Raw genomic sequence first — 16,627 nt, 5'->3', positions numbered from 1 at the left:
TGGGGCTTGGCTGGCTGCCACTGGAATGGGTTGCGGCTGGATAACGGTCGTTATTGTGCTTGTAGTAGCAGCGGGCGCTGGTATTACGGGTGTTGGAACGACAGTCGTGGAATCCTCGCCCTCTCCCGGTAGAGCAATGAGCCCTGTTGTGTCAAGAACGGGTACTGAAGGAGTAGAAGAGGTGGAAGACGATGCAGCGTTGTAATTGCTGCGCTGGTAATGATCTGTGGTGGTAACTGTCGAGGTAGACGCTCGTCGGTTGCTGGTGATGTCTCCTTGAAGGACACCGGGAGTGGTGGATCGTTCGTTGTTCTGGCCTGGTAGTGCCCAGTGGACTTGGTGAAACTGAGGCTGGGGAGTTGTGGAGAATGGTGTGCCGGGTGTTGGAGAGTTGCCCATTGCTGCTGGTTTTCGACCGCGTTTGCTCATGGAAGAGAATGGAAGAGGAAAGCACGTGCTCTATCTGGCTTTACTTTCGTTTCGTTTCATTTCTTTCAATTGCTTTCTTTCCTTGCAACTACCAGTGCTACGGCTCATTGCAATTGCGGTGGTAAAATTTTTATGACAGATTCTCGACAGACGATGGTATAACTTGAGTCCGAGTGAGTACATGTGAAAAATCAAGCAACCAATCGGCACGTTTCAGTTTTGGTTAGCCATTATGAGGAACAGAAATAGCCAGCCACTCCAAAGTCCCCTTCTTTCCCTACCATCATCATCAGAATGGCAAAAATACTGAAGGAATTTACGGCTGAAGAGGTCGCGCAGGTGCGTTACCGTCTCGGACACTTGCAACGCAGGTTAACATTCCAGTACAGCATAACAAGGAAGGCGACCTCGTGAGTCCTGCTTTGCTTCGTCGCAACTCGTACCTCACATAGCTTATCATCACACATTCCAGTGGATCATCATCGACGCCAAAGTATACGACCTCTCCCGGTTCGCTGCCATGCACCCCGGCGGCTCCAACGTCCTCTTCGCAGAGGGTATCGCCGGACAAGACTCCACCGAGACCTTCTTCGGCCTTCACCGTCACGAAGTTCTGCTGAGGCCTCAGTATGCGCGGCTCCAGATTGGTGTCGTCGCAGGCGAGGAGGAGGCCATCAAGGCTCCGGTGCCTGGGGCTGTTTCGCAAGTTCCGTATGGTGAACCGACGTGGTTGGCGGAGGGGTTCAAGACTCCGTATTATACTGATAACCACCGGGCGTACCATAAGGCTGTGAGGACTCTCATGCAGACTGTCGTTGAGCCCGAGGCGCTGAGGTGTGAGGCGAATGGAAAGCGGATATCGCAGGCCGTGGTTGACAAGCTCTGGTGAGCATTTCCGAGGACTTAAGGTACTTATGCTTCGTCCAATTCTCATGACCCACACAGCGAAAACAACTTCATTGCCATGCGTCTAGGTCCTGGGAAGCACCTCAAGGGTCGCGTACTGATGGGCGGCATAACGAAACCCGAAGAATTCGACTATTTCCACGAACTCATCCTCAACGGCGAGATCGCGCGTTTCGGCACGCGCGGGTTCCTCGATGGGCTCTTGAACGGCGACGTCATCGGTCTTCCTCCCATACTCAACTACGGCTCCCCCGAGATCCAAGCAAAGGTCGTCCCAGAGGTTCTCTCAGGCAAAAAGTACATCGCGCTCGCTATCACGGAGGCCTTTGCGGGAAGCGATGTCAGTGGGTTGCAGACGACTGCTGTAAGGGATGGGGATTACTGGGTTGTTACTGGGACGAAAAAGTGGATCACGAATGGGACTTTTGCGGATTATTTTACGACGGGGTGTAAGACCGAGACAGGGTTCACGGTCATCCTCATCGAGCGCGGGGAGGGTGTGGAGACGAAGCCTATCAAGACGGCGTATTCTTCTGCGGCTGGGACGGCGTATGTGACGTTCGACAAGGTTCGGGTCCCGGTTGGGAACACGCTGGGGAAAGTGGGCAATGGGATGTCTGTAATTTTGAGTAATTTCAATCATGAGAGGTGGATGATCACTGCGTCTAGTTTGGCTTCGCAGAGGTTGATTGTGGAGGAGTGTCTCAAGTGGGTTTTTTGGTTTTCGTGTTGATGCTTGTGCTGAGGTGTTTTTTTGTAGATGGGCCTCGCAGCGGAAAGTGTTTGGAAAACCCCTCAATTCGCAAGCTGTGATTCGGCATAAGCTTGGGAGGATGATTTCGAGGGTCGAGGCGTGTCAGAATTGGGTTGAGAGTGTTACGTATCAGATGAATAATGTAAGTTTGAGCTCGGTGTAGGTTTCGTGTACTGACTCGGATGGGATGATTGGCGTAGATGTCATACAGCGATATGTCTAGTAAGCTCGCTGGACCGATTGGGTTCCTCAAACAGTGGGTTTTGTTCTTGTCCTTGTTCTCTTGGGGTTGCGTTTGAACGTACTGTGCAGGTTCGTGTCGAAATGCGGTCGGGAGACTGCTGAAGGTGCGTCGTGTTCCGTGGGCTTGGGTGGGTACTTACTGATTTGTGGGTTTTAGATGCGACGATGATATTCGGTGGACGCGCTCTTACGACGACAGGTATGGGCAAGTTTGTGGAGAATGTATGGTTTTCTTTCTATCTACGCGTCATATCCGACTGATGTTTTTTGTACGCAGTATCATAGGACGTCTGGTTATGATGCTAGTAAGATTGCTTCTTTTTATCTTTGTTTGTTTTGGTTGACAATTGTTGCGCTAGTTCTGGGTGGTACGGAGGATATCTTGTCAGATTTGGGAGTGCGTCAGGCGATGAAGAAGATGCCTAAGGATGCGAGGCTGTGATAGAACTGAGATCGTTTTGTTGGTGTTGAAAAACTTTTTTGTTCTTGTATGTACGTGGAAATCAATCCGTATCCTGAACGCTTACTACGTTCAGATGTACATGTCTCAAGAAACCAGAGAAATGATAAAATGATATTATCGCAAGGCGGTGGTGGTGGCGTTAACGCCACCACCACCAGGTCCCAATAGGGAACGGCCGGGTCCACCTGCAAAGGCTCATACCGTTGTAATCACACTGAGTAAGTCTCGCGGAGTAGAGACTCTTCGCAGGGTTCTAAAGTGGTCAGAAAAATGACGGGATCGTGCCAGTCAACAGGGAACGGGTACTCATTTAGCGAGAATGCCACGATGTGTAAGTAATGGATGATCTCTAACGTGCTAAAAAGGTGCAGGAAGTCAGCTGCATCCAAGCGAATGGGACACGGGGAACGATGACGGCGATGGGACACCGCTTTGGGTGACGCGTGAATGAACTTAGGTGATTTAGTTCTGTTTTGTCTGCCTTACCAAAACTGACTCTAGTTAGTAAGGTTTCTTTTTGCGATGGTAGCATTGACATCCTGAAGGTCCCCGGGATGCTCATTTCTGACATGCTTATTCTTTGAATCAGCTTCCAATACAGTGGGTAGTTGAAGTTGGTCTATATACTAATAAATTACTAATAAGATTAATGTTGTGTAGTAAAAAGAACCAAGAAGAACGCCCCACTTTACAACTGAAGATCCCCAATACGACTCACTGCCGTCTATCAAAAATCTGCTCTCGAGACAACTTGACCTCAGTCTTCCATTCTGCAATTGGATTGTTGCCAAAAAAGCTGATATTCCTCTAACAAATGCGGAGGGGCCTCTCATCAATCAGCGTAAGCGGAATTTTGACCCTAAGCTGACTTCCACGGTGAAGCATCCTGCTTCCTCTGATCAGCGGCTCTGTGTATTTATACAAATACGTAGCCGGTTCTTAGCTTCTGTGCTTCTGTCGCCTTCAAAAAGCCTTGGTGACCTGGCTACACGATTTCGAATGCCCCGGTTGCTTTGTGCAATGTTCAATCCCCTACACCCGCCACCTGCACCACCTTGTTTTGCAAATGACCTTGTATCGCCAGAGGAGAACACGACGTTCGTGTTTTTGTATTACTTCTACTCCGAAACCTCGCTGAAATCAATCGTACAGATTTTTTTCGAGGTTGTTCTTTCAGTGGTTAGGCCCATTTCTCGCTGTTGGTTTCTCAAGACCTCTAGAGAATGAAGGTTGGGGTTCTGGCTCCTTTTTGAAGTGCACCAACCTGAACATCTGTTACCGTAGATCTATGGCGCTTGCCCCCAAAACATACCGCCGGTTCGATCACGGACGATATAGAAGTAAATTTCTATTCACGGTGTCCGCCTGAACACAGGCCTTTTGCCCTCCGTCACAAAATTCCCAGCGGCGTTGAAAATACACACTCCCCAAGAAAATCATCTAGCGATGTTGAAAAGGCCGTACTTGATACTGAAGAGAATGTGGCAGCCCAAACAGGGTATGGTTTATCTCTAGCCAAGGCGCTTCATCGGAAGTTCTTCGTCCGGTTCTGGTCAGCTGGTTTCTGCGTGCTAGTTCTAGGTACTGGTCTATATACATAACGCTGACAGGCTCATAATCATCCTTGCTTTTCAGAAACTTTGGAGACCACAACGCCTTTATTGACAAAACTTTTATTGGCTTGGTTAACTGCCTCGTATGATTACTACCGCCTGTCGGATGAGCAAAAAGTGTCGGGATTAGTGGACCGTCCACCGGGTATTGGTTATGGGATCGGACTCGCCTTCGCAATTTTTGCGATGCAGGGTATGATAGTCCTAGTTCCGTTGACGTAGACCTACTCATCTCTATCACCAGAAACTGATAGCTTTGTAGGTGTATTGAACATTGCGGAAATTTCGTAACTCTATTCACTTGACCTTCACAGCTCATGAATCATTCCTTGCATCGTGCGTCCTTTCTCCCCTGTTCTCCAAATCGAGCTAATTTGTAAGATAGTGAACATGACAACCGGGCTGCTGTTAAGGACTGGGGTAAGTTTTTGGCTCGGTTTTCCTACTTGTGTATTTAGCCTTTCTTCGTCAGGTCATTGGAAGTATCTTTCGAAAATCGCTGAGACTTTCTGGACGAGCCCGGATTGAGCATAGCGTTGGGACGATCACAACCATGATTTCTGCAGATGCGAATCATCTTGACCAGCTTTGCATGTATATTCACCAGTCAGTCTTCCTATGCTATTCACTACATCTCGCTGACTGTATGACCCGTAGTATCTGGGTAGCTCCAATTCAGGTATCTATTGCCGGCTCATAGTTTTCTTTTCTGTCATTAAACATCGGGTCCAGATTGCGATCGTCGTCTGGCTTCTTGTTAACAACGTTCGTCTGTTTCCTCTGTCTTGACGCGCTTTTCCTCATAGCAAACAGCTTAGATATTCTGCCTTGGTCGGTGTCTGTGTACGTCATATTGTTACCTTTGACTTTTTTTTCCACCTCATACTTTAGTAATAGGCTCTCGTTCTCAGCTTCCCAATGCAAGTTTTTATTGGCCGTATCATGGTTGGTCTTCGAAAGAAATGCGTTAAGATCACAGATGCTCGCGTGCGAAGCACGACAGAGGTGCGTTTCTCTCAATCAATGTCTGCCACGTAAATCAATGTTCAGTTCGTAGGTTCTTCAAGGCATTCGACTAATAAAGTTCTACGCATCGGAAACTTTTTACTCCTTGCAGATTGGTACCTTGCGTCAGAAAGAGATTCGTGTAATCAAGCAGGCGGCGTATGCATCACTCCTTGGACTACTTAGTAGCAAAGCTAACAGCATATAGGTTTGCTCGATCGGCTCTCACTGCCGTCAGCACTTTTATACCTGTTCTTGCGTCGGTCCTGTCATTTGTAAGCATTCCGTTTCGTGGCGAAGTTCAATGGCTAGACAAATTCAAGATCACGTATGGGCTCACTGGTCATAACCTCGACGTTGCCATCATTTTCAGTTCTCTACAATTGTTCAATGTTTGTACAAATATCTCTTCCTATATGCGTTGTTGAGCTTTGCTTATAGATTATTCGAACACATCTCATGTACTTTCCTCTCAACGCCATTGCCGTCTCAGATGCATTGGTGGCAATGGGTCGTATCTCCAAGTTCCTGACTGCTGAAGAGCTTTCTAACCAGTACATCGTCAATGAGCACAGTAACTTTGCTGTGGAAGTCAACGGGACGTTCACTTGGGAAACTGTGGAGCAACCCGATAGTCTATCTCTTCACGGACGAAAACCCGACAAGCGGAATAAACAGAAGATCGAAAATATGTTGTCCATCTCCGAGGCGGATGTCGATGAAGCCTCTGGCAAACCCTTCGAACTTCGAGATTTGTGTATGACTGTACCCAAGGGAAGTTTCGTCGCCATCGTAGGTCGTGTCGGATCCGGGAAGGTGCGTTGTCGTGACGGCCTACGGTGCCCATCTAATGCCAGCCCTCAGAGCACCATTCTGCAAGCCCTGGTCGGTGAGATGCGGCGAATTAAAGGCGATGTTCGTTGTTGTGGAATATGTGTCATTACCTCCCTGACTTCTCAATAGGTCATTTTCGGTGGTTCGTTGGCCTACGCGCCCCAGGTTGCCTGGATCAGGAATGCCACTTTGCGTGAGAACATCTTATTCGGCCAGAAACTCGATGAAGACAGGTCAATAGTATTCGTTTCGTTGATTTACGTTCATTTGTTTTGCTCACTCCCATCGAAAATTAGACTCCGGGAAGTTATTAGCGCATGTGGTCTAGAACGTGATCTTGCGATGCTTCCCCATGGAGAAGAGACCGAAATTGGCGAGAAGGGAATTAACTTGAGTGGTGCGCAGTTTACATCATCTCTTGTCCTCAGCACTATCTCAAGGTTTCCTTAGGCGGGCAGAAAGTGAGCATGAATCATCCTCAGGCTATTGTTTTACTGACACCAGTATAGGCTCGTGTATCATTGGCCCGTGTTGCATACTCCCCATCAGATATAGTACTTCTTGATGATCCACTCTCAGCCGTCGACGCCTGTGTCGGCAAGTCAATTGTAGACAATTGCTTGCTTAAGGGACCACTTGCTTCGAAAACGAGGATTCTTGTGACGCATGCCTTGCACGTCCTAAATATGGTGGACTATATATACGTCGTTGACAAGGGCACAATTAAAGAACAGGGCACGTTTGCGGTATGTTTATCACTGTGGTCCGCCACAGACATTCTGAAGATACCAACAGGACCTCATGGAGAGTAGCGTTATCTTTTCCCGTATCATGGAAGAATATGGTGCAGCAGAAAAAGACGTGGATGTGCCAGAGAAAAGTGACATCGCGGACCTCAAGATTGTCGCAGATAAATCAGATCATAGGAATGGCGTTCTCATGCAGGCGGAAGAAAGACATAGAGGCTCTGTTACTTGGGCGACGTATCACGACTACCTGCGTGCCGCTGGAGGTGTTATCTGGGCCCCGATTCTGCTGTCCCTGCTAATATTGAATCAGTGCTCCCAAGGTGTGCAACTCGTCTCCCCTTGTAGCATCATTCTTATCCATCTCTGCAGTTGGAAACACCGTCTTTTTGGGTATTTGGACAGTGGATGGTATTCATGGATTCACCCAAGGGCAGTATATGGCTGCGTATGCCGCTCTCGGTACTTCTCCATATTACTCAAACACGATCGTTTCTAATGTGATTTCAGGTGTCTCCCAAGCCGTCTTTACTTTTTTGGTGGCTGCAGGCTTCAAGTCTGTTCAATCTCATTTTTGGTTTTACTCTGTAACTGATTGTTCATGATAGCATGGCTGCACTCTTTGCTAGTTTATCCTTGTCCAAAACCTCTTTGACTAGAGTGTTGAGCTCTCCTGTTTCTTTCTTCGACATGACTCCCGTCGGTGAGATCATTCTTGCGATTCATGCGGTCTTGAGCTGAACCATTAATCATAGGCCGGATATTGTCAAGACTTTCTGGGGACCAAGATGTTTTGGATAATGGACTGGCCACGAACCTCGCACAGGTACTGCAAGTCCTGTACTGCTTTATGGTCCGATCTGATCAATTTTCAACAGTTTTTGATTGCATCCAGCTCCTTCATTGGAACTTTCGTACTTGTCTTATACACATTCCCGTTGCTCGGGATTATCTTTGGCCCTATGATTGTTCTGTACTACTCAGTATCGCTGTATTACCGTCGAACGTCTGTGGAGACCAAGCGACTTGGTTCCCTTATGCGTTCGGCTCTGTATCGTTCTTACTCAGGTTTGCGGCTGATATTTCGCGAAAAAAATATAAATGCTTACAACTCATCTAGAGACATTGACCGGCCTTGCGACAATCCGAGCTTTCAATAGTCAGGTACGCTACCATAGTCCTTACATAACTGTTCACTGCCTCTCACATATCACATTCTTTTAGGATCGTTGCGTGAGGAGCGCCGAATCTAGTCTCGACTCGGAGAACAGGGCGTATTACATGACAATATCTATTCAACGATGGCTTAATGTTCGACTTGATCTTTTGGGAAACATCCTCATCCTTGGGATAACCCTTTTTGCTGCCGGATATAGAAATACTATCAGTCCATCCAAGATCGGGGTCATCTTGACATATACTTTGAACAGTAAGCCTCTAACTCGCTTACTCAAGGCAGCTTTTCTAACAAAAAACGCTTCCAGTCACGCTGACTTTCTGTAAGTTTCCATTCGCCCGTTTGTTGCTTAGAAGTATCCGCTAACCTATCGTTTAGCTTCCATGGTGACTCAGTTTGCTCAAATTGAGCAGAACATGAATGCTGTTGAGCGTGTACTGGTGTACACACAGTTGCCATTGGAAGGGAATAGCAACACAAGCGCCGATGAGCCTTCTGCTGAATGGCCTGAAAATGGTAGTATTGGTTTTGAGGACGTTGACCTGGCTTATAGGGAAGGACTCCCACTCGTACTTCGCGATGTTAGCTTCAAAATAAATCCTGGAGAGAAGGTAGGGATTGTAGGGAGGACTGGAGCAGGTGATACCAATCTTTCAGCTACCTATACACGCTTGTTGACAAACCCGACAGGAAAGAGCTCCTTGCTACAAGCTCTTTTTCGGCAGGTCACTATCTCAAGAATTTTCCACATTAGCTCATTCTTACTTCAGAATTGTCGAACTTCGGAGAGGAAGCATAACAATAGATGGTCGCGACATCAGTAAAATGAAACTTGACACCCTTCGAAGCCGCCTAGCGCTGGTACCTCAGGATACGACCATGTTCCTGGGATCTTTGCGGCATAATCTGTATCATACTTCTTGTCTTAGTATAGTCACCTTCTGACACCTCACAGTGATCCTCAAGGCTCAAAAACGGATGCTGAACTCATTTCGGTTCTCCAGCGAGCATGGCTTCTTCCTCCGGATGGCGTCAATAATCCTATTGCTGAGGCCAAGTTCAGTTTGGATGCGACCGTAGGAGACGAAGGTAAGATCTCTGGTATCCGTGCCGCTGGTTATTCCGATGAGCTATTTCCAGGATCTAATTTCAGCGCGGGTGAGAAGCAATTGCTCGCTCTTGGCCGTGCTCTGGTGAAAAATAGTCAAATCATCGTACTGGTATGGTTCGGATGATCAATACCGACGTTATCTTAATATTGTGGTTTCTCTCAGGATGAAGCGACGAGTAGCGTGGATGTCGAAACGGATGCAAAGCTTCAAAAAACGATTCAAACCGAGTTTGCTTCTGCAACTGTGCTTTGCATAGCCCACAGGCTGAATACGATAGGTCAGCTTTAAACATATCCAAAGTATGATCAAGGGGAATGACGTCGTTCTTGAATAGCTTATTACGACCGCATAATGGTGATGGAAGCCGGACAAGTGGCAGAATTCGACACAGTTATAAACCTATTCGATAAAGAGGATTCCATCTTTAGGTCATTGTGCAATGAAGCAAACCTACAACGATCGGACATTGAGCACATTCGAATAGATCACGGAAAAACTGCCTTATAATATTGTCTTTAGCTCATACCTTTCCATGTACTTCTTGGTGTACCCATAATCATTTGCATGCACCGCGGTCACCGCTTTACAACACGAGCGGTCAGTACATTTTGACGAGTAACGGCGCAAAGAGTTTCAATTCATTTCCTGCACGGTACAGCATGCACAGCGCCCACGAATTTGTGTTATAAGAGAAAGCAACTGTTCGACGGTCCTGGTCATGCCCACTCCTCCCCAAGAAACCTCCATATGAATATACATTTCGCTCCTACACTTTCAGATACTCAACTTTATAACCAGACAACTCTACCTTCAACGCATCCCTTTCATGCAAAAACGCAAAACCAGTCCACGTCCAAGACAACATCTGAGCCTTAACCTCTTCCTCGACATAAAAGTCGCATTCGTAGGTTACCTCAAGGCACCGAAAGACCCTATATCCCGAAAGCACGAGGCTCAATTCGATGAACATATCCCACATGTCGTCTTCCTCGGCAAAATCCTCAAAGGAGGGTATGAGTATAGTGAGCTTGAGCGTTTCCAAGCGGCTCGCGGTGGATAGTGCGTCGATGAACTAGCGCATGGTAGAGAGGTCCGTACGGTCCTCGTTGTTTCGGTAGCGGAGATCGAAGGAGAATGATCGGAGTCTAGGTGGTAGGATGAGTGACTGGATGGTGGGCCATTGGGTTACTGGGTAAATAGGGGATTAAGCATGGATAAACGGGAATGTAAGAGAAAAAAACACGTACGAGGGCATTCGAAGGCTTGACGAACGTCGAGAGACTCGATCGTTCCGGCGGCGAGACGGACCACTTCACAACATAGCGATAGATCCTCAGAACTAGGATTATGGAGGTCGATGTATAGGTTTCGAAGAGACTCGAGGAATAGACCGCAACATCGGGGGAGAAGGATAAACTTTAGGGAGGACTGGCTATTTGGGTAGAGAGCCAAAATATGTAGTGTTTCGAGGTGTGGTCCATTAGGAGGGGCTTCGATCAGGGAAAGGTCAGCGTCTTTCTCAAGTTTGAACGCAACTCCGTACAGGCGGAGAAAAGAAAGGTGCGAGAAGCTCGATACGATGGTCCAGAGACACTCCAGTGAGGATGATGGTATGCCCGAGTTCAAGTTTTGTCAGGTTGGTCATAGATGTTAATGCGAACTGGACTTGCGGGAGGGTTTGGTCCTAATAGCACGCGTAGAGCTTTACGGATTTGAAGCGTTGGAATATGTGCGGGGACGTGAGGGCCAAGTTGTGGAGACGAAGAAGGGTTTCTTGGCCGATGTGGTAGATGAAGGCGTGTTGGAAAAGATATTGGCGGGTGCGGGGGTAGAAGGGACGAGAGACGAGAGAGCAAGACTTAAGTGCGGATTTGTCGGTGTGGAGATTATCTAGGATTTCCTCGATGACTTCTACGGGAATTTCGGGTATCGCTATCTGATAATGCGAGCATATCAGTAGGAGTACTACGTTTCAAAGGAGGGACGGGACGTACGGAAGGATTGGGTGACCTTGATAATTCGACCTCCATGTTCTTTGAAGGAGACATCGTGGTTGTGAACAAGGAAGCAAAATGGCTTTCATTGGTATTTGCCACTCAGGGTAATCACGGTCAACTTCTAACGGCTGCCGAACAAGAGGATAAGAAGCTGGGATGCAAACGGGTGCATATGTTACCTGTGGACGCGTCACTAATCGTCAACGATGTAGTAGTGTAGAATACATACCATAAAATCTCGAAGCGGGACAAGGATTTCAGATGATTGACGGACAAGCTTGCAAGCATTTGATGGTCGTTACATGGCGTTGTCTCGCGCTTGTGAAGCTAGCTAGGGAATGTCGGCGGTTTGAATTCAAATATATTTCCTACACATGATACATACATACAACTGTGAATTAGCAAGCTCTGAGTGTTACCACTTGTTTAGTCCAAGGCTTTGACTTCGTTGCTCGCAAAACAGAATTGCATCGGCGAGGACTCATTCAGCTGTGGTAACACAGGCTCTTCGCAAGGGGAGGTTGGATTCGCCAGTTGAAATTTAATGCATAACATACCCGTAACAGAAGGGATATGTTGTCAGTCGATCCGTCGTTATGCGAGACTGACGGGAGGTCCACGATGTCAGGCGACAGGGATAGGGACGAATTATGATCATGATTGTTTGTTGTCTCGGCGGTGTAAGTGTGTACCAAGAATCAAGAATCCCGAATTTTTGCCTAGGAAAGAGCACATTAATAAAAGAGAAGCAGGAGAGACACAGAAACTTACCGTTACCTGAAGGCAAGTAATCAGTAGCAACTGGATCTGTCAGCTGCTGCATCTCTGCACGAAAATTGGCCTATATCACTGTGCAGTTTGAAATAAAGTAAGGAAGATCACATATGTAAGCACTACAGAGGCGGATAACAGCATCGTACCTGTAAGCCCAAACCAGTATCTGTATTTCAGTGTTGTCGTCGCCCAGTTCTATGTCGTCTCGAGCCTAAATGGAGTAAACCACCAGCGAGTAGTATTGAATGGCGGTTCCGCCGGTGGTTCTGGTGCGCTATCGCCTTTGCAGAGTCGAACAATGTGAGTTTCGCACTCTGGTCGGAAGTCGACCATCCTCGCAAGTTTGACCCAGCAAGCTCATGTAGACTGAGCCAAGATGAACGACTGGTTTTGTTTGGATTGGGAATGTCGGCCTGGAGACTGGGTAGAATCTCGTTGTGGAATACAGCAAGCTGGGCAGATAGGGAGGGCGAGCGTATGGTGTATTCTTCTGTAGCATCAGAGGGGATCGTCCCGTAGTCGGCGAAGAATGGACCATACTTGAATATTAATTCTGAGCGTCGTTTGGATGGTATATAGATGTTTGGTATATAGTTGCAGTGTTCGTAAAGTGCCGGTATTGGTGGCTTCAGGAATGTGCCGCCGGCGGACCCAGAAACAGAATCCCTCCGTGTCGGACCACTACTCTTGGTTATCCATGATGCTGGTACTCTTCGAACCGCAATAGGCTACTGCTACTGGCTCTTCACAATCCACTAGACACCTGAAAAGGTGAACAAACTTCGAGTATCCGGCTCTTTTATGCTGCCCTGCCCCTTTTATGTCTGTGGGATGTGCCCGTACTCAAGGTCATAGGCTGAAGCCTCAGGCCATTCACCAATTTACAACAACGGCGATGGTGGTAAAAGACACGACGACTCTGCTGTGGGATTAAAACGTTCTTGAACAACGAGCGCGGGGAAAGGCAAGGGGAAGGAACCGTTGTTGGTTGTTGAGACGAAATTTGAGTACGTTATCGTCTCTCTGGATGCCTTTTTTCTGTGTTTGCTTACTGGCCTTGCAGTGACCGTTATAAAAGACCTGTTGACATAAAAACCACTGCTGGACCATCAAATATGGATCTGTATCGTGACGCTAGAGGACAGCTCGCGTCGTTTTTGGACGGGTCAGACTCAGTCGGACTCGAAGGATTTTTCGCCTATGAATTTTGATCCTAGTCACTCATTTTCTCGGTATGTGGCCATTTCCCAAATATTCGTAGTACGTATTGACTTTGGCAACCTTTTCTAATTTTAAAATAAATTCTCGCCTGACAAGGTGGACGTGCAAGTAATCGCCCTTCTCGATGGCCTCGACAAGGAAATCAACATATATACTCTGCGTGTCAAGGCATGTCCTTTACTTTCCTGCAGACTTGGATACTGGCCTTGAGCAGGAATGGTATGGCTCGCATTTCCCAGAACCCATCAAAATCATCATCGACAACATTGCATATGAAAAAGTGATCGAGCACATGGGTATTGCATTGTGATCCATGACATTCTCTGCATCAACTCCCTGCAACCCATCTTCATCTCCACCTATCGAACCCAACTCTCAGAATGTCTCTGGAACCGCATGGATGCTGTTTACCGTCCTTATCTGGGCCCACCTCCTCTCCCACAGGGAGCTCATGAGTCTCGCCAAGCAGCCAGCGAGTACTGTCCAGAACCTCGGAGCCAAAAAGGCCTTCTTCCGCGCGCTGAATAACAAGCCTAACATGCCATGCGCCTCCCATCAGCCAGGTGCCCTCGAAATTAAACTGCAAACGGCGCGTATGGTCGCTACCAAAGCCGCATTCTCAATACGCCTGGATGTCCTGGTAGATTCGGACGGGAAATCGGAGCCTAAAGTGCTGTCAATAGGACTTGCGCGCTGGGTCAAGCTCGAATCTCGGTTGCGTGCGATGCAATATGAGGACGGAGCTACCAGCGTGCGGCGGTTTGCCAGGAAGTGGGAAAACAGCAGCAGCGGCACTTTGATATGTCGGGACAGACGAAGACATATAACACCAAGGCTGATGATACGGATTTCATGTCGACGCAGCGGAGGGATCCGATGGAGATTGCTGCCAAAGCCGTTTCGGATGTGGCAATGAACGGTGATGAGGAAGAAGAGAAGGAGGACAAGAAGAGGAAGCGGAAGGGAAGTGAGGTTGTCAACGGGCATGAGGAAAAGGTACGAACTTTTTTCTTTCCTTTTCCCTGTTTTCTGAGAATTTTTTGAATTAGTAGGGGACTGAAGAGGGAAAAAAAAATCACGGAAAATAGCACGTAAGGTGGAAAAGGCGTTGGCGAAAGAGACAAACGGCGACTCGTCACCGAAGAAAAAGAAAAAGGAAATCGGATTAGGCCTTGTTTTCATGTCAGCGTATCATGACTTGGAAGCCAAGGTTGCCGGTCACTGCTTTGCCGGCCTTCCGGTCCCAAGATCGCGGTGGGGAAAGTCATGGTCATTTTGTGTGACGGGCACAATTACTTCCTCCAACGAGCCATCATACCTCGAGGTCAGTAGGAGTAGTTTACTTCTATTTACCCAAGCTGTATTAGCAGAGATGGCCAATCAATCCAGTCTTCCAGTCTTACAACCACCCTCCTAATGCGCAAAGACATCTGCCTCGTGTGTCGCCAACGCCCCAAGCGCAAGGACTACCAGTTCTGCTCCCACAGATGCACCAACTTAGCTGCGAAGAAGGCGCCTCAGCTCATGAGGGTGCCGAAGGGGCATGTCTTCTACGAGAATGGTGAGTAGATCTCTCCTTACTATCTTGACTGCTTTTTATATCTGTCTGTCGCTAGTCAAGAAGATGTTCGCGAAGCAGTGGAACGATAAGAGGCAGCACCTGCCTACAATCGCGAAGATCTACCTCATCACTTGGACTGCTTACCAGCGCACATCATTTGAGAAATATCGGTACGTCGACCCAGTCGAACTAGATTCCTCGCTCACAACCTTCGCAGCGGGAAGGTGGCTAGGATGCGCAAGATTGGAAAAGGCAAACCGAAGGAGGTCAAGTGCTTTCGCTCTGAGAAACGTGCTTGTAGTCTCGGCGACAAGAAGCCATACAGGTTGTGCAGGAAGTACAACTGTCGACTCTGTCCTGCCATCCGGACTGCACTCAAGTCGAGCTTGGACTATAAGCGCCAGATGGTGAAGAAATACGCAACGTGAGTCTTCCTGTTCTGTGCGACATCGCTTGGGTGACTGAATTGTTATAGGACTGGCGTTCGCTTTGGGGGTGGGCTGTACATGGCGCCCTCGTCCAACAAGTACGCACATGACGTTATGATCTTTCCGACTTCTGACTATGCATTAATAGGGCATTCCAATATGCTGAGAATCTCTCGGGAGGCTCCAAGTACCTCACTGTTCTCGTCACTAGGACTGTGCTTGGAAAGATGCAGTTCCTCAAGAATGAGCAACACAGAAGGCTCTCACCTGACAAGGGATATGACTCCGTAAGTTCAACTTCACTGGCAATCACGGTCCCTCATCCTCTATCAGGTCAAGGCACGCGCTCAAGGCGGTCCATTAGAGTATATCACATACCACAAGGACGCAGTGCGTCCTGCGTATCTCCTTATGATCAGCAAACGCAAGTAGCTATCGGATTGACTGCAGAGACTCTACTGTACTGTTTTCAATCGATAACTTCCATTTAAGGTCTGTTTTTGCTCCCAAGAGGACTGTTCCTTCCGCCGATTGCACCATAGACAAAGTTGTACCGGCTCGTTCACCCCTACATCGATATGCACCTACCAAAAGAAGCCTTCACTGCTTTCAAGATGTTATTTCCGTACTTGGTGTCCAAAGAATCCGCTAGCGGAGGAGGTGATGTACGTAGCTGAGATCGAAGTGGCTTCACTTCACTGATAAGCGCCTGATAAAACAGATCTCAGGGTTCAGGTGGCATATAAAAACTGATGAACTTTCATTCGAAGCTAATGAAACAGGCGTTCATGTTACACCGATCGAAGCTGTAGTGCAGTCTTCAAGGTTCTCATGACGTGACAGTCCATCACGGATTTTGCCCCTTGAACCCTGCGGCAGACCCTTTTCACTATCACCTTCGTCCCGGGTCACGGAATAGCGGAGACACTTCCTCAGTTTCGGGTTCAAGATTTCAGATCAGCTGGTCTACACCTCTGACACCTCTCATGTTCTTGACAGTGCGTGTAAAGTCATCTCCACAAAGGCTTCTGGTCTTATTTTGAGACAGTAGACGACATATCTGGCTTGGTTCGCTTAATGTTCCATCATGATTTATGTGAATTTTCGAAACTTCTATGATTTGTACTGGATCAGCAGACGCAGTCAAGCTCTTCAGAGTACAGGACGTTCAAATTCGATGCAAGGTGATACAAGAGCGATACTTTCTTCGTCAATGGATTGTGGCATGCCTCTAAACACCCCGAGGTGATTCCAACTATTTCACAACTCGTCACATCGCCATATCTGACGGATCTATAGCATGAAATCGTCACTTAAAGGGTCAACGTGTATCAGGTCCTCGTGGGGCGTCCTTCGAACACGCG

General features: G+C 47.8%; 5 protein-coding genes across 5 annotated transcripts; 4 read left to right on the top strand and 1 right to left on the bottom strand.

The window, feature by feature from the left end:
• The first annotated feature begins 576 nt into the window (after positions 1-576).
• On the top strand, positions 577-2,990 carry EV420DRAFT_426707 (acyl-CoA dehydrogenase/oxidase). Its single transcript, XM_060482058.1, has 10 exons — positions 577-768; positions 819-839; positions 902-1,314; positions 1,375-2,043; positions 2,096-2,231; positions 2,290-2,345; positions 2,402-2,436; positions 2,490-2,554; positions 2,610-2,637; positions 2,692-2,990. Exons 1-10 carry the CDS (start codon positions 724-726, stop codon positions 2,772-2,774), a joined length of 1,551 nt encoding a protein of 516 aa, XP_060338026.1. The 5' UTR covers positions 577-723; the 3' UTR covers positions 2,775-2,990.
• An 825-nt stretch (positions 2,991-3,815) lies between these two features.
• EV420DRAFT_1259488 (multidrug resistance-associated ABC transporter) lies at positions 3,816-9,789 on the top strand (the record flags this gene model as incomplete). The annotated part of the gene is made up of 33 exons (XM_060466957.1): positions 3,816-3,892; positions 3,948-4,024; positions 4,080-4,376; positions 4,431-4,615; positions 4,723-4,744; positions 4,794-4,828; positions 4,881-5,014; positions 5,066-5,087; positions 5,141-5,173; positions 5,222-5,251; positions 5,306-5,413; positions 5,466-5,572; positions 5,622-5,688; positions 5,737-5,805; positions 5,855-6,229; positions 6,278-6,328; positions 6,377-6,480; positions 6,544-6,667; positions 6,757-6,993; positions 7,043-7,316; positions 7,366-7,455; positions 7,504-7,549; positions 7,602-7,696; positions 7,749-7,819; positions 7,872-8,061; positions 8,114-8,157; positions 8,218-8,422; positions 8,549-8,809; positions 8,910-9,078; positions 9,126-9,259; positions 9,311-9,390; positions 9,445-9,559; positions 9,617-9,789. The coding sequence occupies 33 exons, from the start codon at positions 3,816-3,818 to the stop codon at positions 9,787-9,789; spliced, it is 4,101 nt and encodes a 1,366-aa protein (XP_060338025.1).
• Positions 9,790-10,048: 259 nt separating this feature from the next.
• Positions 10,049-11,330, bottom strand: EV420DRAFT_1635012 (uncharacterized protein; the record flags this gene model as incomplete). Its single annotated transcript, XM_060476397.1, has 3 exons — positions 10,049-10,354; positions 10,991-11,218; positions 11,277-11,330. 3 exons carry the CDS (start codon positions 11,328-11,330, stop codon positions 10,049-10,051), a joined length of 588 nt encoding a protein of 195 aa, XP_060338024.1.
• Positions 11,331-13,252: 1,922 nt separating this feature from the next.
• Positions 13,253-14,673, top strand: EV420DRAFT_1501142 (uncharacterized protein). Its single transcript, XM_060471040.1, has 2 exons — positions 13,253-14,270; positions 14,324-14,673. Exon 1 carries the CDS (start codon positions 13,588-13,590, stop codon positions 14,188-14,190), a length of 603 nt encoding a protein of 200 aa, XP_060338023.1. The 5' UTR covers positions 13,253-13,587; the 3' UTR covers positions 14,191-14,270; positions 14,324-14,673.
• EV420DRAFT_426511 (uncharacterized protein) lies at positions 14,469-16,040 on the top strand. Its single transcript, XM_060482057.1, has 7 exons — positions 14,469-14,835; positions 14,891-15,005; positions 15,053-15,259; positions 15,311-15,361; positions 15,412-15,550; positions 15,597-15,928; positions 15,985-16,040. The coding sequence occupies exons 1-6, from the start codon at positions 14,691-14,693 to the stop codon at positions 15,693-15,695; spliced, it is 756 nt and encodes a 251-aa protein (XP_060338022.1). The 5' UTR covers positions 14,469-14,690; the 3' UTR covers positions 15,696-15,928; positions 15,985-16,040.
• Positions 16,041-16,627: the final 587 nt, after the last annotated feature.

This window comes from Desarmillaria tabescens (genome assembly GCF_030435595.1).
Source record: "Desarmillaria tabescens strain CCBAS 213 chromosome Unknown EV420scaffold_2, whole genome shotgun sequence".
In the NCBI taxonomy this organism is placed as follows: domain Eukaryota; kingdom Fungi; phylum Basidiomycota; class Agaricomycetes; order Agaricales; family Physalacriaceae; genus Desarmillaria; species Desarmillaria tabescens.
Note: the sequence above shows the minus strand (reverse complement) of the source record. Positions and strands in the feature narration are given on the sequence as shown.